Source organism: Anser anser, assembly GCF_964211835.1.
Source record: "Anser anser genome assembly, chromosome: 6".
Lineage (NCBI taxonomy): Eukaryota > Metazoa > Chordata > Aves > Anseriformes > Anatidae > Anser > Anser anser.
Window position 1 is genome coordinate 14,284,994 of NC_139726.1, and position 22,644 is coordinate 14,307,637.

The 22,644-nt window shown below is 44.9% G+C and overlaps 1 protein-coding gene across 13 annotated transcripts in view; it reads left to right on the forward strand.

The window, feature by feature from the left end:
* GLI2 (GLI family zinc finger 2) overlaps window positions 1-22,644 on the forward strand; it is a 400,141-nt gene that overhangs the window by 330,073 nt on the left and 47,424 nt on the right. For 12 of the 13 annotated variants that reach the window (XM_083842017.1, XM_083842018.1, XM_083842023.1 and 9 more), the window contains one exon: window positions 2,585-2,690. The exons of the other annotated variant lie outside the window; for it this stretch is intronic. In XM_083842017.1, coding sequence (XP_083698143.1) covers window positions 2,585-2,690 — 106 coding nt within the window. The remainder of the gene's footprint in view (window positions 1-2,584; window positions 2,691-22,644) is intronic. 13 annotated transcript variants of the gene reach the window in all.

Consider the following 22,644-nt stretch of genomic DNA (forward strand, 5'->3'; position numbering starts at 1 on the left):
ATCCAAATAGTCTGAAATGCTAAAAACAAACCAACCGTGCCTGTGGGAGGCAGGAAATTAATGGAAATTTTTCTCCCATTAATAATGAGAGGTGTGAGGGATTCCTTTCAGGTGTCGTTTTTGTAGCGGCAGATAGCTCGGAAAGGAGGCCCAGCAGCAGGCACCCTGTGTGTTCGTATTCCCAGCTCTCCTGAGTGACAAGGAAAGACTCGTTTTGCACTGAAAGTTTTGATATTAGCTCAGCCATCACTCATTGTCAGTAGGCAGTTACAAAACAAGATGTAACCTGCCTTGTTTTTAAGAGATTCAGAATCCGGCCTGTTGTTAATGGCTTCATCATTATTAGTGATTTAAACTGGTCCACAGAAGGGCTAGGGATGATGACGTGACTCTCCGTACCGCTAAAACCTTACCACGAGTGGCCACCCTGTTTTGGGAGGATGCAAAACTTTACCAATGGGGATGCCAGCTGGGCTGTGCAGGTCGGCTGCAGGATCGCAGAAGAGTCCTTGCTCCTTTGGATTTATGTTCATGGAGTAGCTACAGGTTGAGTGCTGCAGGGAGCCTGGCTCAGGCTGGTAGAGGTGTCTGGTCCCCGGGGAGGAGGGCAGCAGCTCCAGGTGCCTGCCAGCCTGGGCAGCACTTCGGGCTGAGTGTGGGTTTGGTGAGACCGGGGACTGCTGCGCTCCTGACCTGGAAAAACACTGGCTGCCTCTTAAAACGAAGTGTCCTTGTGTGAGGGATCGTCCCAGCCCAGGACGAGCAAAGGGTGAATCTCTCTCCTGCCAAAGCAAATCCTGAAGGATGCAAGTTTATTCTCTGCCTGAGCTGCTTTGGGGGAAGGAGGGGAGGGGAGCAGCAGGGGGGGAGCAGCTAACAGTTACCCTTCTGTGTCCTGACATCAGGCGAGCTGCAAAAATGCTCCCAGTGTATCAGGTCGTGCGCGGTGCCAGCCCTGCGCCGGAGCACGGAGAGCGAGTCTGCTGCGGAGCCTGAAATACTTTCCACCCCGACTACCTTCGCCTAACGCCTTTCAGCGGAGTTGGCAGGAGGCTTGTTTTTGTGTAGTCTCTCACCTCTCCCGGCAGCCCGGCTGACGCGCCTGTGCCGCGCTCAGGGCTTTGTGCGCTGCGATGGGGGCAGGAGCCACAGATCCTCGGGCTGATACGCGGGGAAGGACGCGCGCGGGGATTTCGCCCAGGCTTCGCGCGACGCAGCCGGGAGGAGCGCAGCCTCGCCGGATGGAGTCAGCGTAGCTCCGTGGCGGCTGGAGTCGCGGAGGCGAAAGGCTGAATTTTAAGTCTTCGACGGAAAAAGAGCTTGGCGCTGCGGGAGTTTGCTCAGCATCAGCGAGAGACGTGGCCCAAGCCTTGGCACTTGGGGTTTGGATGGTGCTGTCCCACTCAACAGGGAGATGCTACCTTTCGCGGAGGCAAGTGGCAGTGAAACGCCGAGTGCGGACTGGGTGTCGAGGTGCTCACTTAGAAGATTGAGTTTGGTTTGCTTTCGGTCTGCAGTCAGACCCAAGGGCCTCTGCCAGAAGCCAGTGAGGGGATAGGAGGTGTTGGGACAATGTCAAGTAATCTTTTGTGAGGAGCATTGGACTGCCCGTGAAGGCAGAGCAAGACCAGCCTTGCGCATTACAGCCCATCGCTGGTGCAAATCTAGAAAGCAGCTTTGTGACAGCGGGGATGAGCCGCTCAGAGGGCGACCATATGGTACCGGTACGGAGCCTCTGCTATTTCTTTAGTTTCCATATTTGTTCTTTAGTATTTCTTCAGTTTCTGTAATTTTAGCAGGAGAGGCCCAGGCAGCCGGGCAGCGTTGTCGGGGTTGGTGGGAGAAATAACCTGATAAATTTTGCATCAGCTCGACTCGCTCAGATATTCTTGCCGTTAACTTTTGGGGTCAATAATAAATATTAAAACCTGTAGATTTAATAAGTCAATGTAGGTGTTCTCTGCCTTTTGAGACCACTTTATCTTTCCATCAAAGATGAAACAAGCTTCTCAAATGAATAAAAAATAGGGCCTCAAGTGATTACAAGTGAGAGCAATTTGGGCTCCTCTCTCAGAAGCTGGCAGTAGGCACTTTTGAGCCACTTCTGAATGCCTCCACGGTTTGCATTAGTGCTGCTCTCTCTGTTAGGTTTTTAGGTAAATATTTCCAGCCTGTGTGTACAGACCTTCGGGAGAAGTGCTTGCTGCCACTCCAGGCATGGGGGACAACGCAGGTCTGGATCCCGCCAGGCTCTGTTGAGTCTGATTTGCGTTGCAAGTCTAGTTTTCCTTGGTACTTCCTATAATCTCCTCAAGTTCAAAGAGCGCTTAGCTGCTTGTCTTTGTCAAAAACCCTGTTGGAGATCTTTTATGTCGAAGATGTAGGATTTCTCCGCATGACTTTGATTATTTATTCATTCCACTTCTCTGGTGTATGATAGCGCTGATATCATGAAGACCCCTTGTCTTGCACTGCTCTTGCTCTGAAATTCATGGAGATTTAGTGCCTTTGAAATTGTTTTAAAAGGAAAGGAAAAGTTTTTGAAGTCCCTTTTTTTTTCTTCTTCTTCTATTCCCCTCCACAGTGCCGCAGCACATTTTTCCAGCCTTCCACGCTCCTTTGCCAATTGACATGCGCCACCAGGAAGGACGATACCATTACGAACCTCACTCTATCCACGCTATCCACGGGTAAGTCTTGCACCTCTGCTCCTGAGCCTCGCTGAAACCTTGTCTGCCTGCGCTGCGCCGAATCTCTGCTGAAGCGTGGGGCACGCGGTGCCCTCCCGGCTGTACAGCTCCGTTAAAACTACAGAAGTGCCGAGCAGCGCCGGGATGGGAGTCCTGGGGTTGGGGCTGGCGTGTGGTTTTGCGCCCATGGAGCTTCTCACGTCACAACGTACCTAGGTCCTTTCTGGCACTGTCTTGGTGAAGCCCTAGTGCTGCGCCCTCCATTTGCAGACCCCCCCGTACCGTTCCTCCCTGCCCTGCAGTTTTGGGGAAGACAGCGAAAAGCTGCCAGGCATGCCGTAATTGGGTTTGATTTCATCGGACAACAGCCCAGACAGGCTGGGTGGTGTTTACAAAATGCAGTAGAGAGGTAGGTCCTCATGCGGGTGTCCACGTGCGCTCTGGATGGGCAGGACCATGGGTTTTGATGGTGACCTCCTCTTGAGAGCATCCTGGTCTCTTGGTGGCTGATGGCCAGTGAGGACAAGCGCTGACTGGGGGCTATGCAATCATGTTGATCTCCTAATCTGGGACATGACAGCCCAGTTGTCCTTGGAGAGCAGTGAGGATACATTTATAGAGAGATTTGGGTTCACCTGCTATGACCTTTGAGCAGGGCAGGGAAGAAGGAGTCAGTGGAGTTACGAGCAGGAGGCTGTAGTGACCATGCGGCCGGGAGGGTTACTTCTCATCCCTGAAACATGCCATCCCGATGGGAGATGAGGAGCAGCCTGATGAGGTTAGTGATCCCACAGCTGCCCCAAAATCCCTCAGCTGGTGGCTGTAACCTAAGGGGCAGTCCCAGGGTACTCAGTGTAGGGGAACCCACAAGAGCTGGAAACATTTTACAGGAAGAGCAAGGGAAAGTGAAATAGGGCTCATCAAGTAAAAAATCTCATTTGTTCCCTCTGTTGTCTCAAAAAGGGTCAGCTCTCCGTGGTTTTCCAGGGCTGTTTTAGAGCCATGCCTTTTCTGGACAGGTGTGAGCAGGTAAACAGCCCTTGGGAGGCAAGCAAAGCAGAAACCAGCAACCATGAGATCTGTGGAGTCTCACGGCTGTGAGGGCTTTATTCCGATTCCAAAATGCTGCGGGAAAAAATGATAGGGCATTCCCCTGGATCCTAGCAGAAGACAAGTCGTTGTCTTTTTGGCTGGCAGTCAATTTGACTGGATGTTTAAAGGGGTAGAGCAGCTCCTTCCACACTGCATGCAAAGGGGAAAAGACAGAAAGGTTGCTGAAGTGGGAAGCCAAAACTGGGGATTTAGGGGGGCTGAATGAAACAGTTCTGATCTTGCCTGCATGTACATATAAGAATTGTAGAAGAAAAGAACACAGATTAATTCAAAACTGTAGTAGAAGACAGGTAATAAGCCAGAGCTATGGCTTATACTGGACACGCAGACTTCTGAAAGAGACATCTTCAAAATTGTGGTTCGGAGAGAGGGTGGCAGATGCTCAGGTGTTTGGCACAAGTTATTTTTATGCCCCAGGAAGCTGGATAAAGTCAGCCCCAGCATGCTGCTACAGGGCATGGCTAGGTCTGTCCTCTGGACGGGCTGGCACTTTGGAAAGCATGCAGCGACCATGCTCCCCTTCACTCCTCCTGGTGCTGCATCTGCCCAGGGGCACCATGGCAGTGATCTTGGTAGGGCCGTCGAGCAGGCTGTTCTCCAAAATTCAACCCAGAGCTTGCCAGTTGGTGCCATGTACCCGGGAATCATATTCCCCCGTGATGGGAGCCAGCGTTTTATCACATTGGGGTTCTCCAACTGATCAACCCTGGACAAGCAGACAGTGCTGGCAGATAAGGTGTTCGGTTCATCTGTGCCAATATTAATACTCTGCTGTCTTAGCACTGTCCACATTTGTCCATCAGGGGACCAAGAGTGCCCTGCTTAGGGTATGGGTAGAGTTGTTTGTAAATACCTACTGTCCTCCTTATTTGGGACCCTTCGCCTTCCCAGCAGCAGCTTTCGCAAAAATGACTTCTGAAGTACCAACGGGAAAGTTTGTTTGTCAGTCTTACAAGAGGAAACTGTTTTCTTGGAAACTGTGGGTAAGATCAGACTTGTTCCTTGGACATTGTGCTGAAGGGTGAATGGGGAAGCACTCAAGTGGCATAGCCAACCGCTGCTTGGCCATGCTTTTTTGTGCAAAGATTTCAGTGGCCTTTCTGAAGCTGCAGAAGGTACCACATTAGTCGACTGAAATATCAAATGCAGCTTTTGTGAGCGTGCAATTGTGTGCATGTGTCAGTGCCGTGTCCTGGGCCTTATTCTGCTGTCAATTAAAGAGGGTTTTCTTCTGCAGCTACAGCAAAGCCTGCGTTTTAAGATCAAGGGAATACAGCTTCTGTCTAGCTCTCTTTTCCAAGCGCGCAGACTATGGCATAACTACACTGGGAAAATCCTCACCAGCTGTGCAGTTAGTCTTGACCATTTTTTCTCTTAATTTTATCTGCAAATGTTTCAACCTCATCTCCAGCCTTTTCCTCCTCTAGTTTTTGTTCTTCTTCTCTTTTGCTTTCCCCTTATCTCCTCCAGTCTCTGCTCCAGATATCACAGCGTAATACTCACCACCCCTCACTGGAGATGTCCAGCATGAAATCATCCAGAACATGGTGATGGAGCTGGGCTAGGACATGCTTAGCAGTTGTGGCTCTTGTTGGCTTGGCTGAGTGGACTCTGTGGGCACTGTTGAGCCTCTGGAAATTCGTACTCCATCCTGGTGGTGCAGAAACCCATTCTTCTGTTTAAAGTAAATAACTGGTGAGAAGGAAAAAAAAAAAAAAAAAAGGCATATTTTCACTCTAGAAAATTATGGCAAATGTTTGGAAGAAAATTAGCGTCACTGACTTTTGGCTTTATGATTAATGGGATCAGTGCCTGACAGAGAGCCCCCAATTCATCAAGCCCATATTCTAGCTGTCTGCTGTCTTGCTGGTACCAAATTTAACTAATTACATGAACATTGCACAGCAAATTAAATGTAGTCTCTTTTGTTGCTAACTATGGGGTCTTATTATCCGCCTGCTGCGTTATGTCAAAGGTTTGTTTCCCGATTGCTTGATGCGACATGGCCGTGTGTGCTCCTGCACCGCTGTTTGCTTTGGGGCTAATGTTAGCATAAGTTGTTTTATCCTAACTGTAGGGAACTCATCTGCAGGTCTCCTGAGCAGGACTTTTGGCACCCTTTTCTTGAGAATATGGTGGGAATATGGAAAACTCAAACAATAAAAGGCAAGTGCTAGGATGGGCTTGAATGATTTTCTGCATTTCTGCTCACTGTTTTCTGTTTTTCTGTTCCAGTCACTTCCATATTAAGCATGGTAAGGGCTTGAGTCTTCCTCAGTGAGCATTTAGTGCATATGTCCAGTCACCGGTCATGATGGTAGTGCCTTGAAATACGTTTCTAGAGATCTTTATCTGGATAAAAAAGCGTTTCTCCAGTCAATAGGACATCTCACTTTTCTGTACAACCTCTGGTATTTTTACTGACTTGGTGATAACCACTTTTTCATTTTTGGAAGTGGTGTCTTTTTTGGCATTAAGAACAATTTGGCAGAATCATGGTGCTTATCTGGCTAGTTCAGCGAAATGAAATATTTCATTAAGATGATCCTTGAGCTCTGCTGTGCAAATCAAGAGAAATATCGTGGATTTGAGACATCAGCTTGGATTTTTATGCTTGTGGTCTCATGGTCATATGGAGGATGAAAGGAGAGGCAGGACTGTAGCGCAGTGGACACCATGAAAGTGCAGACTGGAGCAAAACTAAATGTGGGAGAAAATCTCTTCCAGGACTGTTGAGTTACAGCAGAATGAATGATGGAAATTGTATTGGCCCATGTAAATTTTATGAGACGCCAGTTCTCCAAAACAGTGTTCATTTGATATTAAGGTCACAAAATACAGCACTCAAAATCTAGGAGATAACAGAAATAAGTTTGCAGATTCCCAACCATTTTGTGTATCTTTGCAATAGTGCATTAACTTGCACGGCCGTGTTCTGTTTTTCCCCCCAGGATCCTCACCTGTTCTGTAGCACAAGGTGGCCCATGCTCCATGGATGGGTAATGATGGGTGTTACGTGTGGCTCTTGCATGCAGCTTTTCTTGATTTGTCAGAATTTCACTCTGAAACATTGGTTTTAAGGCAGAGCGTAGGTCAGCGTTACCTGAATGAAAGCCCTCAGCAGGTTCAAAGCTGAACCAAGCAGATTCACTTCACACATTAAAAAATTTTCTAGCAGAGGGCATAGTTGGTATTTTAGTGAGCTTCTTCATGAAAGCTTGCTCCACTGGAGCCCGACTCTGCAATACCTCCCTCCTCTGTACACCAAGGGGACTCTTCGAGGCAGCTTTGCAAGATCAAGCCCTTAACTACAGAGGGAAGCTGCTGGCAGAGACGGCAGGTGAGCGCCGATAGCTCCCTTCCACTCCCCACTTTTAGGTGTGCTTAGCTACTCTTGACTATTTTATTTCTAAAGCACAACAAAAATAACAAAAAACTCCTTAGCTCAGCTTAAAAGTCCCTGCCAATGCAAGAGCCTTCAGGCTAACCCTTGTAAACAGCATGCCTAGGCTTGACTCAGCAAGAAGCTTTTTAACAGTAGCTCCTAAACTGTGGTTAAAACCCATCAGGCATTACACAGTGTAACAAACAAAAGCAGCCTTGTTTTTCTACTGACATCCCGGTGGTGTTACAGGATGCAGTTCTGACATTATTTATTAACAAAATATTGTTGTTGCTCTTCTGTCCACATATCAAAGTAATTTTGGAGAGGGGAAAAAAAAAAAGAACAGTCTAAGCTCATAATCACAAAATTTCATGGCTTTTGTGAGCACTCAATTGTCCCGAAGACCTAAAGATAGAGAAGATTCCACCTCCATGATAATGTGTAGTTGCCCTTAATTTCCCTTGGTAGGGTTTTTATCTGGATTAATCACGGATCTTCCTCCATTTCCCTGAGATCTTAATATATTACAGATTTTCCCTGATATTCAGCCTACACTGTTTTCCTTTATCTGATCCTATTACCCCTCCTTGTTGAAGTTTGTTTTCTTGTCACTGTGCTAAAAATTGCAGAACACCTTTTCAGGATTGGCTCCAATGCTCCCGAGCACGTTAGGCAGGGTAATTCACAGGCGGGCAAGGTGGCTGTTAAACTTTTCATCATAAAAAGGCCGTGGCTTAAGTGTTTACAAAATGGCCAGATTTAACCTCGAAACTATAATTTTCCATGTCGGGTATCTGTTTCAGGCTGGTTTTCTCTTTCCTTTGTTCTGTTTTTGTGAGATTCAGCCAAGGGAGGCCAAGTGGGGTTAAGGGAAAATATGTTGTTTAGCTATACAAAAAATAATCATCATCTTATAACGGTGCTCTGAGAAACACCAGCGTCTCCTACTTTAGAGCTGGAATTTGCTACTGTCACAGATGTGCCTTTTGCTGTACCTATTGGAAAAATAAAATTAAAAAAAAATACAGTGGAGAGGTGCTGGAGTTTGGAAGGGAAATTTTCCAAGTGCCCCATGGCACTGACCGCGCTCCAGCCCAGCCGACTGGGGCTGTCCCATCAGTGCTCCCCATTTTCTGCCGGGGCTCTCGCTCATCCCATGCACCCTGCACCATCAGGAGTGCGTAGAGCAGCTTCGGTTGTCCTTGTAGGATAGTGCTCTTGTGAGGTTCCAGCTTTGATCCCACCAGGCAGCTTGGGATGGGACCCAGGTAAAAGTTGTTCCTGCAGCACGGACACTGCTGGGCTGAGCTGCAGAACACACACATCAATAAAACGTGTGTGTTTTCATATTTACTCTGCTACCAGAGGAGAAAATCTTTGGCAGGTTGTGATTGATGGTACTGTGCTGCTTTGGAGATAGAGCGAGCTCCCTCCAGAGTCAAAGCAAACAGCTGCTCAGAGAGGCCTTCTTATGTGTTTTGCAAACTTTTACGACTTTCACCAAATAGACACGTCGCTCATTTGGGAAACAGGTTTGGGGGCTCCCACATCCCATTTACTGTGTTCCCTTCTTTCCCACGTGCTTCTTTTATTTATTTAAGAAAATAAGAATGTGCGAGTGCGCGATGGTTTGCAGAGGCTGGTCCCCTCCAGAAGGCTGGTTCAGACCTCTCCCTGCTCTGTAATTAGCAGGAGTGTGTTGCTTTTAGGTGGCTCTTTGGTAACCTACAGGAGGTGATTTGGGGAACTATCAATACCGCTCTCACTGTAAAACTACCAGGATTAACACTTGATGGTTACTTGATCCTTCTCCAGGAGACTACAGATGAAACTGTTCTTCTGTTTTCGGAGCTGAAAAAACTACTTTAATTCCATCTGTGCTTTAGTTTTCCCTTCTCTAAAATGCCCTTACAATAATTCTCACCCCTTAGTGTTTTGAGAGCTAAGAAAAGTCAGGGCTAATTAGCTATCTGAGACTCATTCAGCTCCCCAGAAGGGGCTTGTGGCATGTTTTCAGGTCTCAGGACTTTCCTGTACGCAGTGTACCCATCTGTGCAGAAACTGAGAAGGTACACACCTAACGTCTTCTGACCTCAGTAGGATGACAGCCTAATCCAAAATCGTGATCAAGGCATGAATGTTTCTGTAGGTTTTTCCAATCTGGATAAACCATTCTAAGGGAATAAATCTCTCTTTTGAACCTGGTTAACAAGTTTCACGCATTCCTCATTATAAGAGGTATTTGCACATCTACGCCGTTAAGAAATTGAGAAGATAGTTTCATCGTATGTATTTAATTAAAATTGTCAGAATACTTTGAAAAACTCAGAGCTGAAATCCAGGGGGGACCTGAAGGTGCATGGTTTTTGACTTTTAGTTTTGACTTTTTAGTTTTAGTTTGACTTCTGATTTTTAGTTAATCACTAAACCGTGCAGTGAGATGCAAGGTCCTGCAAATCAGACTTGGAAATGTTTGGGTTGGATCTTCAGTTTGTGTGTGCTGCCATCGTCACACTGGAATGAGGGGCCTCGGTGAGCTCAGGTGGAGTCATGCCCATTAGCACTCGGTGAAGATCTGGGCCACCAAGCTGCCGGGGCTCTGACACCACAATTTACTGAATGAAAAACTGCAGCTCTAATTTAGCCTAATCACCGCCAGAAGTGTAAAAATGGCTAGGAGGTTTTACTATTGGGAATAAGAGCCTGATCTCTCAGGTCTTTTATGTAAACCTTTGGCATGTGTTCGTTTAATATGATGTCACTCTGTAATCCACCATTGCTTTTAAATGTCATTCTCAGAGCTTCATGTCAGCAAGTCTTAAGTGATAATCCCTCTGCTTACATCACTTTACAGTAGATTAAAAGTGACTTCATGCTTCTACCTTATCCGCTGTTAAGCTTGTGCTTTAGGAGAAATTTATTTGAACTCTCTTCTCCCACTGCTTTCTAAAGAGTTTCTAAAGAGAGTGAGGGTCTTTCAGAACCTGTCTTAATGGTTTATCCCACTTTCCTTTGCTTTCAGCATCCTCTGAAAATGGATAAATGTTCAGTGCCAGTCTCCTGCCCTTGCAAGCTCCAATGTCATGAATTTGTTTCCTACAAGTTTTCTTTCAGCTAAATGCAGAGCACTGCTCCTCCTGGCCTTTCCTTTTTCTTAATCCTAAATAAATCCCCTTTCTCGATGGTGTTTTGCCTCTCATCAGCTTCTTACAGTTGTGAGGACAGGACACAGTGAAGACTTATTTGCCTCAGTACTGCTCCTGTGTAGCACCTTCTGTCCAGCACAGGGGTGTGCGGGCTCCCCATTTCTGCTCCTGTAGCTCCAGGTTAAACTTTTACTCTATCCTGTAGCAAATTCTTTTTCAGCCTACAGAGCTCTCTCTGCAGTTCACCTCCCTGGTTCACCCTCCTTCTTTTCTGCCTGAATTTCAATCCCTCTGCTCCTAGCACACCTCCTCCTGTAACACTCCCCTCCAGATACTTGCTGCATGTTGTCATATCCTTCCTCCCGCAGTAATGAATTGGCCAGGCTGCTGCCTGCAATGTATGCTCAAATATCAATCTGCTCAGCCTCCTCATTTTCATTGTGTTTCTCTGAAATCCTTCTAGTGTGTGTGGAGATAAATGGACAAAACCCATCCATCCCATTGGCTTGCTAAATGAAGGTTGCAGCACATCACTTTTCAGGTGCTGGTTAATCTGGATTCCCAGCTACCAGTGGCCATGGGAAGCAAACAACACAAGGTGCTGAGCGATAAAAACAAATAGCAGGATTGCTGGCCTGTGATACTGGAAGAAAAATGCAGGGTTTGTAATGTCCATACAGAGCGGAAATTTTAAAATCTCATCCAAAAGTTCCCCCCACGCAATAAAGTGCAGCGAAGTCAATTTACCCTGGAAGGATGAAGGACTGAGTCAACTCTGCTGGGATTAGAACATGTGGTTCGAGGGATCCTAGGTATTTCGGGTCTGATTCTCAGACCACCCAGATGGCTGGGGGGAAAGGAAAAAATAATAATAATAATAAAAAAAAGGACCCTATTTGGCAGAACTCTGGATACCCTGCCTGCAGCTAACGCCGTGCACTCACATCTGCACAAATCAAAGGGCAGAGCTGGGTGCTGTTACTCTGACAAATCTCAGATCTGCAGAGCACTCCTGCGGGAACGCGTGCGTTTAAGTGGGCTTCCTAGATCCCCGAACCTGACACTGAACCACGTATGTATGTTTTTCTTCCATGTGCCAGACCATTTTGAGAATTTGTGATTTTACACAATTTTCTGCCTCGGAGGCTTTTCATGTCTGTTCTTTCATGTTTCACCGTACAACTAACAGAGCTAAAGTTTAGAACATTACTCAGGGGTCCGTTTTTAAAAAGTGCCTGTATGATTTAAGATCGTAAGTCCCACTGTACTGGGTCTGGCTAACAACATTATTTTGAAAGTGGGTGTTGTGGGTTTCAAAATAATGTTGACCTTTAGGGCCAGCTTGTCAACTGCTAGAAACACAAAGGCACAGTGGGCTTTCCAAACACAGCACATTCCAGTTAATGTCAAACTCTCCCAAGCTCGATTGAAATTCAGGACCCCCAGGCCAGCCCTGGTAAAGGAGTTAAGTACCTAGAAATTAAGAAAATAACTGTAATGAACGTGTTAATGTGCGTGTTTGGAGTGCAGTTTTCAGTACTGAGTTGTACAGTTCTTGAGTTCCTGTAGCGCTGATGGGGACGTTCTCTGCCCAGTCTTCTCTCTGTGATAAGTCCATGCATGTGTCAAAGTTTATGGAATAACATGGTATGGAAAAACTGTACTCAAGGCTTACTGGTATCAGTAGGACGGACTCCACTTTAAGAACAAATTTGCTGCATGCCCCACACTCACTTTATTGGCATGTATGGGACTGGGTTGTGATACAGTTGATGGTGGTAGCTGATAGTGACACAGGAGATCGTGACCTTCTTAGGATTTTTTTACATTGATACTGGGGGGAACACCTTACAGTGTGGTGGGAGCCAGGCAGATAGGCCTCTTCCACCTCCCAGGCAGCAGAAGGACACACACCGTGGTCTCCCCACTGCCAAGCGCCTGCTGTTGGATTAAATGTGAGAGTTGGGTTCCAGCGCCAGTTTCTACCCTTTCTATAAGTATTTCTTTTGTACAGGTCTCCTCACAGCAGAGGTATTACTTTCTGCCTCAGCTCATTTTCTCTCTCTTACACTCCTCCCTACCAATGTCACTTATAAGAGCAGCTGGGTGCACTCAGGTGTGCATGGAAAATATGCCAGGGCTGCATGTGGAACTGAAATGCTCACATTGAGCTTTCTCTCGGTTTCAGTCTCTCTGAAAGATAAGCGTGTTCCTAAATCCTGTGAGGACCTGTGAAATCTTTTCCTTTTGATCCTGTAAAAGCATCCTGAATAAGAATTTGTCTTACTCCTCCTCTTGCTTCTTCATGGAGTCTTTCCTAGCTTGGTTCTGGAGCTACTTAACGTGGCTTTTGATTTGCAAACCAGCTGCAGAACGCGTTACCTGCTGATTGAGTGCTTCATCTGAAAGCCTCTTAAGATCCCACAGAGTAACCACACATCCCAAATTACCACTGGTAGAGGAAGGACTACCAGATTGTGGTTAATACATGACAAATAGGAAAGCTTCGAGCTTACAGCTGCATTAAGGAGATGTTCTTGCATGCATATTCTTGTTTGAGACTATTTGTCTGAGTTCTGAGATAAAACACTTGATTTCATATGCTATCTTTCATCCTAACTCAAGTGCAGCACAATATTTTACAGGAGAAAACTGCGTTATAGATGTCAAAAAGCAGGGTGTAGAAAGATAAGGTAGTGAAAGAAGTAAAGCATTCAGTCATCAAATCAGTAAATGAAGGGAAGATCAATCTAATGGGGATTAACAAAGAAAGAGATGAGATGTTTGTAGAAGAGATTTGGAAAGAAATGATGAGCTGATGAGGCAGAGGGACATAGAGAAAGTGATCTAGGCTACAGGACTGTTTTTAAGTCTCTCCCTATTCAGGAAAACATCCAAGTATATGCATAATCAGAAATACATGCTTAAGTGTTGGCTTCAGAGGAATTTAAACGTATGTTCACATACTGTCCTGGATAGAGGCATTCTTCTGAAGATGCTATAAAATAGAAATCTTTACTAAACCCCCTGCCCCGTGTAGTCCTGCTGAAAAAATAGTTAATATTAGAGATTTTTCATGTGACAATATAGATTTGGCAGCTGACTTCAGACCTGTTACAGTAATGGATTATTTGTTGGTATTCTTATGAAGAGCTTCACTTCAGTAATATTTCTCTAGATAATTTTGGCAAAGTAGAAGTCAAGGTCTAATGACGAAGGACTACAGCTCCATGGTTACTTCCATGTAACATTGCTGTGAGTCCAGCATCATCACTGGGATCCCGGGGCTGGTGTCAAACCAGACGACTTGGAGGAGCCTGGCCATGATGGTACCATGTTCAAAAAGACTCTCAAGGAGCCATGGGTGTTTTCTGTTCCTTGGAAGGAACTGAAATGAGGTCTTTGCTGCTGTTTTACCCGGGTCACAAGGCACTCAGTTTGTGATGGCATCTTGGGTTGAGCCATGGTACAGCACGAGAGTTAGTATGCAGCAGGGGCCAGATCAGGGTGGACTCTAATAAATGTAGACCAGTGAGAAGAATATTGAAGTTAGCTCCCAGGGGAGAAATTATATGGAAGTTATTTGTAGCTTTTTCCATAGTCCTCCAGCCCAACTGTTTCTGTGTAAGAAGTAATGCCAAGAACCAATGAAAAGCAATGTATCTGCAAAGTTTTGTCCAGCTGAATGCTTCAATATACCTCTTACCTGTTTGTAAATTATTCCCAGTAAAAGTCTCTAAATAGAGAACTGATCATGGTGAAATCAGTGTTGGCAGATCCCAAACCACTTTATTCACTTGAATAAAAAAGACTTTCAAACTCCAACTAAATTTCCAGCCATCTTTGGAAAAGAAGTTGTACACACACACATAACCAAACCAAATTTCGAGTTAGGTCAGGAAAGTTCAAACCTTCCCTCAGGGCAGATGATGAGATGACCAGAATGTAAGAGAATAAAATGGAATTGAGCCAACTTAGATATTTTGCAACCCATGTCTTTTTAAGAGTCCCGTGGGACCCTTGCTGAGGACAAATACGCTGGACTTTGGGGCTCTGGTGGATAGGAATGACAGCCGCTCCATGTTCCTCACCAGAGCATCGTCACATGGCATTGCCTAGTGAGTCAGAGGGGAAGGCTCTCTCCCACCAACACCACTTCCTCCGTGTCCTGGGATTTTCTTTGCAAGTCATCTATTCAAGGCTTGGCTGGGTCTTGACCTCTCTTGGCATGTGAGATCTAAACCTGGTACGACTCCAGATTCCCCTCAACCGCGTCTGGTTTGAATCCTGTCAGTGCCGAGGCGAGTGTTACCGCAAGAATAAGAAACTCTTCAAAGCGTTGTTTGTTTGTTTTTCAAAGAGCTGGCTTCTGCCAAATGTGAAGAAGGTAAGAGCACTGTGAGCTGTAGCTTCTTTCCCTTCAGGTCCTGATGTGCTGATGGAACTCAGGATCCTATCAGCCTGGTTTCTCCATGCTTGATATCTGCGGAGGAGGGGTTGCATTTCTGTTGAAGCATGTGACGGTTTTTGATAAGAACAGATGCTGAGCAGAGACTTGGGCTTGGTTTGCACACAGACATTGCGTTGCTTCACGTATGTCAAACCGGTGCAGTGTATTGGGTGAGTGACCTGTCCCAAGGTGACTCTGAGTGAACGGCGCAAATTGAGGGACAGAAAATTCCTCGAGGTGCCTTGTGCTGAAGAGCAGGTCTTGCTTCCTCCCCATAAACTTCCGCTGGATTCAGTGGTTTCCTATCCCTTCATTTGGTTTTTGACTGTGTTGCCAAACTGGCCTTTATCCAGATTCTGGTTGCTGTGATTGATTTCATTGCTTTGCCTTTTATAAACCCAACCCCAACCCTACCGGCTCTGTGTTCATTGGTGGCTTTTCTCCCAGGCAGGGCAATTTTGTGGTTCACACATTCACCAGCAAAGCTGCTGCAATCTGTGAACTTCCAGGGCAGAAAGGACTTGTGTGTACGTGTGTTTGTGTGTGTGCAGTCTCAGTGTTAATCTCTTCCATCCACTATCATTCACAATGGGTGAAAGCTACACTGAAAGATAATCTCCCTGCCTACAGTGCACCGTGGTCTGCACTCCGCTGATTGCATTTGAGTTTCAAATGACATAGCCTTCAGAGTCTGGGAGCACATCTTCTCGACACAGGGGGGCTAGAAATTGAAGTGAAGCTGGAGTCTTACAGAAGCTCTTCTTGGAGGCTAAAAGATAGAGATTATGCTGCCAGGGGATCTGGCATTGTTGGGAGTGTTGCAAGAATTTGTCAAATAAGCCAGTAAAAATCTATGGGTACAAAAGCGTGGGATGCATTTGTTGTTCATTTTTGGCTTGTTGGACTTTCAGCCTGCTTCATTGAACAGCAGAATGAGATCTTTGAAGTGGTACTTGTGTAATTAAAATTTGATTTCGTACCCACAGGTCCTTACAGCTCGACTTGAGCTTCCTCAGTCCCTCAGATACTTCAGTTTAGAAAATGAACTGTGCCTTCTTGTACCCTTTTTATTGGCTACAAGCTCTTTTACAGCCAGCATCAATGGTTGTATTAATCCTTACAGCATTCATGAGTACCAAATGTGTACTGCGGTGCTGAGCAGGAGTAATTATTTTGCCATTACATTATGAACAGCTTTAAAACTTGCATTATAATGTGATGCACATAAAGGGAATTGTTAATATTAGAGGTTCTTTTCTGGACAGTTGAATTTTCTTGGTTACTAATAATGCTATAGACTATTTAAATGGTAAAACCTTTTTAAAAACCCTCTTTACTGTCATGTGTTATGTTTTTTGCTTATTTTAGCAAATTACACATAAAATGCAACTAAAACAAAACCCAAAACATACAAAGTGCAGGTCCTTAATTCCTATTTTCAAAGTAAACTCAGAGCCGGCGGTATTTAGACATCCCGCTCCCATCAGCAGCCAGCTTCCACACTGAACATGCGTAGGAGCTCACACCCCACTGAAAGCAATGTGGGCCACAAAAGAGATTTAGAGGTGCTAAGGGAGGACTAATGGGATTTTCAAGAGCTGCTGCCACATGGAAAAGCTCACTGCTGGGATTTCAGCATAGTCTTGATTTCCAGGGTTAGTTAGTTCATCGGTGTTGTCTAAATAAGTTAAGTAATCCACTGCACCTGAGCAGTTATGTTGTCTCATTCCCAGACCGCGGTACAATGGCCCTGTGTTTGGCTTTTCCACAACTGGAGAGAAATGTTAAAATAAAATTTTGTGCTGAAATATTAAAGCCATTGCAAATGTTTTCATTAAAATATGAGTATCTTTAATATCCCTTCACTTGAATTTTAAATAGAATCAATAGTTGGTGACTTAATTACCCAGCAATATCTCTTCTTAAGAAAGTCATTTTTACCTTTTATTAATAAAATCAGTGTATTTACACAGTTCCAGCCTCAGCACATCTTGCTTAGACTAAGTGCATCACTTAAAGGGCACATAATGTTAACACCCTTTGGCTTGCCTGAGACTTTACATCACGCTCCACAGTGAATCCCATAGTGATCTTTATCCTATGCAAAAAATATATCATTTTCTCTATCCTTCTAGATAAAATGTAGAAAAAAAAAAAAAAACACAATTCTCTAGTCACTTTAAACCGTCTCCAAAAGTGAGGAGTGAGGTTATATTCAGAGTACCTATAGTATCATGCCAGACAGACTTTTGGCTGCTGTTTGGAAAGCAATGGGCATGCCGTGTGAGTTGGGCACCTGCAGTCAGCCGTGCAGATAACACCTCTGCCTTTTCCTCAGCTCTTTGTGGTTCAAGGGCTTGGTAGAGCGGGTAGAATCGGGGCTGGAGGTCTCATCCGTCTCGTCACTTAGGTGCTGTAGCAGGAACATAACCTGTTGTTCAGTGAGATACAAGAGAGGAGGTCTTTGAGGTTTGTGGAGTGATGAGGAACCTCCTCCTTATGCTGCAGTCCATCAGCATGGGCTGTCACCAGAGCTGCTAGCAAGAGGAGGATGTCTGGGGGCATTTGCAAGCTCTGATGCTGTAAAAACAAACCCTGTTTTGCAGGCAGCACCCCAAAACCCAGCTGTAATTTCCACACAAGGTTAAAGGGTGGCTGTGCCTCTGCCATTGCTGCATTTAGGAGAGAAGCAGCTTCAGTGACCTGGAGTCAGCCCGGGGCTTTTTCCAAAGAGAGTCCTTTGGGAATCAGATGTGACATCCAAGGTTGTGGCGGGCTCATTTAAGGCTCAGCTGAAGACTGCAGATACTGAATTCCCTGTCTTTTCCCAGCTGAGCTTAGTGCCTTGTTTTTGAGAGAGCTGAAGGAAGGTTTGGGGCATCTAAAATTGGTGTGGGGCACCAGGCATGTAGAAAGGCAGGTGAGAGCAGTGACTGGGGGAAGCAAGGCACATCTCTGGAATGTGGTGGCACAGCGATGAGCTGTGCTGTGCTCAGCTGTCCTCTCCTACCATCCACTGGTCCCTGCCACAACCGCAGCGGATGCGCGAGGGCGGGCTCTTCCGCCTCGAAAAGCCGTGTGCGTGCGTGTATCATTCCCCAGTGAAGACAGCGATGACTCTTTGAAATGTTTTCCTGCATTTGCATTTGCAAAAGCTGGATAAGCCTTTAAAAAAAAATCTGATAAGTAGCAGGCAATTGAATTAACCACTGTTGACTGTATTGCTGTCTCTTAACAAACTCCATCTGTATGGTCTCCCTTTGTAGACACAATTTTATAACTTAATTTCCCTACCAAAACATCAGTGTTTACTTAGTAAGAAATCTGTTCTTTGTCAGCTTAAAACAGTGATTTCTTTATTACCACTCTGCGCAAGGAATGACAGCACAGAGTTGGCACTGGAGCAAGTCTGGTTGAGTCTACAGCGTTGTAATGGAAACAGGGTGAACCGAGGGTCAAGTATAATGGGATTTGTATACAGAAATGTGTCTGCATAAGGAATAGCTGCATGAGATAAGAGAATGAAAGATGAGGCCCGCAGGTCTCCCCTTGCGTGGCGGTGAGCTGCTGGCGGCAGGAGGGAGGTGTGACAGTAGGTATATAGCGCCGCTGACTTCGGCAGACAGGCTTACCTCCGTGCTGGCGTAGCAGAGGTGCCTAAATCATGTGTGCTCTGGTGCTAGATGGCTTCGGTGGCTGTTGGGTGGACTGGGTGGTGGAGGGTGTTTGCCCTGCAAATGCCACCAATGCGATTTTTATTGATTGGGAGGAGCACAAGGTCAACAAGGGCTTTTCAAGCTATTACGATCTGTGGCCTCCCTAAAAATTTTCCAGCAGGGTTGTCAAACACGGTGGAGTGAATTTAGCCTCAATGACAGGAGGCTTGCAGGGCTTTTTGTTGTATTTCACAGCACCTATAGGAGTTCTTTGTGATTCCCAAGGGTTTTGCAGAGCACAGGTTGAAAAGCACGAGTGTTAAGTCTTCAGCAGTAAATAGCAGGGGAACATCGGCACCCTATTTCTTACCCGATAAATATGTTAGATTTTCTTTTGTCATTGGTGAACTGGAGAGCAGCAGCAGAGAATGACACAAATGGAGCAAAAGGATTTTTGGGTTGTACGTGGTCGGTGATATAAAACACCTCATTCCTTCTTATCACGGGCTGGTTTGCGGGGGCATCCTGGCTCCTTTGAAGTCTGTAGGAGTTGTACAGTTCTGCTAGCAGTGTGAGGGTTTTACCAGAGGACCAGGCTTTGGTTTATCACATTTCTTTTCCCTTGCAGTAGAGCCGTCCTCAGCGTTACACTGCATGCTAGAACTGGTAGAGAAATGCCAGGTGTTTATCACAGTCAGTTGGAGAGAGATTCTGCTTTCTCTGAATTATTTGTGTTCATCCTTTCCATATGGAAAATTAACTGCTGAACATTGTCCAGATTTTTAAAACATCCATGTTTCATTCTGCTTTACTTTTTTTCTAATGATCTAAAAAAAAAAAAAAAAAAGTGGTAGGTTGAAAAGAAGAAAATAAAATGGAAGAGTAAGTATATTGTTAATTCTTGCTCTGCACAGAAAGCTCAAGACATTTCTAAGAGAAAAGCTCGTTAGGAATAAAAAGGCTTTTCTCCCTGCAGTCATGTTATCAGTGAAAAACTTTTACCTAGTTCTGCTCTTCAGCATGTAATTGCTTGCTGTTCAGCATCCTTGTAGCAAAGGAAAGGATGGTTAGATCAGCCAGCCCGTTGGATCAGATCTTACATTACATCTTGAGCTCTTCGAGTGCCATTAGCATTTCCTTTTAGAAGTGAAGAAATATTGACAGTTTGGTAGGTTATCTCGCATTTTACTGCGCGTTAGGGCACTTCAAAGTCTTTATGTAGTGATGGGAACTGTCACGAAGTAGATGTGAAAGGGGCCTTTGGTCCAACTAAACCTGTCAGCAAGAAGATTTAGGGCAGATGGTTATTATTAGAAATCAATGTATTTATTATATATTGTTCAGGAATATTTCCCTTTTGAGGTTTCTGTGAGTGCTGTTGCTGTTTAAAATGTGTCAAATGCCAATAAAATTAATTCCTACAGAAAACCTGTCGAGCTCCAACCCAAAGCTTTGCTATTATTGGAATGTGTGTCTTTTACTTCTTTGTGCTGTGATGCACCAGAGGCAGGTACCTGCAGCACACCAGCAGCATATTTGGGATGTGCATACGTGCGTGTGAGGTGTGTTTCTGTGTGGCTATCACAGTCACCTGTACCTACAGAGCTCCTCTTACTGCTGTGTCTAAAAAGGTTTTGTAGAGATCCGTGCTGTACCTGTTCCTGTTCATTTTTGTTCCCCTTTGTCAACCACATTTTTCTGGTCACTTCCAGTTGGTTACAACAGCTTGTTGCTGCTTAGGGCAAGCATTGCATCTTTCTGAGGCATGAACTCCAATGGTTTTCCCTTCTACTTCAGAAGAGAGGATAAGAAATTTCTGGCTTTTTATAATTAGTTGGGTGTACGTTTTCCTTCCTTGGTGTCTTGCTTAGTTATAGGATTTAAAGACCTTGGATTATGGGAAGAAAACATTCCCAATAGAAAAGGAGGGTATTAGCAGCAACATTAATGCTGGAAGACACTGCCCTGGAACAAAGATTCATTTTCCATTCACCCCATGATTTACAGCACATTCCAACCAAGTGATTTGGCTATGGTCTTCTGGCATAACATTGTTTGCCCTTTCTGTGACATTTTGCATATAAAGAAAAGTTATGAGCTTCTTGGGCATTCAAGGTACCAGGAAATGCAAGAGTCTACCTAATTTGTTAACATGAAATTATAGATGTCTGACATAGGCTCCGTTAGTTAACATTGGCTGGAGTAATGCTGCAGCCAGTTGATTGTATTACAGTCATGATGAAGAGGAATGGTCCTTCTTTGCTTTTCTGGGATATGACGGGTACGGAGCCAAGGCAGATTTAAAATGTAATGAATGAATAAGCATTTTCTATGGCTTGCTTGACTCTTCCATGAGCTCCGCAGCTGCGGCGTTGCTGCTATTGACTCACCATCTCCGTGACAGGTTGGTGCTGGCATAACATGGAAGGGGACTTCTCAGAAGTACTATAGGGGTAGTCTTTTAAATGTTAAGCCCTCATCACACTTGAACGTTGATTTCTTTTAAGGCAGAAAAACCCCACCCAAAGTAGCATGGGAAGAAGACACGAAACAGGGATCACTTCCCATTTGTTTTCCCAAGCCCAGGGTCTTCACAGCTACAAGCAAAAGTATCCACTCGAAAGTGCTAATACCCTCACCATGTGTCCCAAGGGAAATCAGTCAGATGCAGATAAACGGCTGTGTCACATCCGACACATCTTTCTAACACCCATTTCCCACACGCTCTCCCCAGTGCAACATCCCCTCACATCCCCCTCAGCTTCCCGCTCAGCTCTGCCATCGGTATCTGGTCCCTGCCTCCACCTTGCCCCATCTCATTCCTCACTGCTTCCCACCTCACTTGCCCCTGACACCCCCAAAGCCGCTTCCCAGCCCTCATCCCTTCCCCACCCTGAGCCCGCAGTGTTTTAACACCCTGGCCTTCACATCTTGTGACTATTGGAATCAAGTTCTCACGTCTGGTGGTTTTAACCTGAAGTTCACACACCTCCAGGTTTGCATCGTTCCTTTCAGTCTGTTGCCGAACTACTTTTGTTGGCTCTTGCACTTTTATCCGTGCTTTCTTTCATGCCTTTTCTCTCGCCTTCCTTCTCTCTCTCCCCCTCAGCTACTTTCCTTGAAGTTCCCCTTCTTACAATACGCTTCGTCTCTGAAGGCTTTCATCATTAATCTCTCAAGAAACTATCTTAGAGACTCATCTACCGTGCTTTGATTTATTCATTGTGTTGGGTTTTTTTTGGCGAGTATCTCGCAAGAACTGAGGTGGTCATCCTTCTACCTCCATCGCTAAAGGAAAGCTTGTGTGAAAAGGTGGGCTTTCAGAACTTAAATTAAAAGATCATGTAAGTAAGATAATTGGATAAAAAAGGATATTAGGATCTGAAACAGAATGTTTACTTGCTTTGATGTGCTTTGGGAACATATGTCTGCACAGTGGGCTGTGTCGCTGATTAAGTATAAAACAACCCAGGAAAAAATCACCACTATTAAGCTTAAATCAAAGATCTCTCCTCGAGACACTAATTTGATTTGGGTTTGAAGGTCCCGTATCAACTCTAATTTCTGCCTTTGATGTCTTGCTTCTTTGTGTGTTGTATAATGGAGGGCAACCTTACTTATTAAAAATATGCATTTTTCTTCCATTTTAAAAGCAAATATTGTTATTGTTGTTGTTATTGTGTTGCAGTTGTGCCTACAAGTGTCAGCCAAGGCTAGACCCACATTGTGCTAAATGCTGCATAAATAGAATAAGAAACCGTATGTAGTTAGGACAGTTTCTAATGTGAGGACTGGTTCCTGTACAGGATTACTTCTGCTCCCAGCCTTGCTCCCTTGTTCCAATAAGGTTGCCAGCAACCTGTGAGCTCAAGAATATCGCTAACTTTTGGTGGACCTTAGATGGAAAAAAAAAAATCAAGTTCCAAACCAAAATACTTTTGATTTCATTGATAAAAAATAGTAATACGGTTACATCAAGTAGAATTAAATCTTTTGTTCTGTTTGTTCTTGGTTCAATATATATTGCTGAAATATCGTCTAGGTAGTTTAACTTATGATTCAGTCAGGTGTGTATGAAAACAGAATGGTCTTTCAAAAGGAAATATGAAAGTTGTCTGCCTTTTTCTTAACTTCTAAAGAAAAAAAATTCTTCTTCTTACCTGGAGCAAATATATTAAATTGACCTCACAGGCTAGAAGTTGCA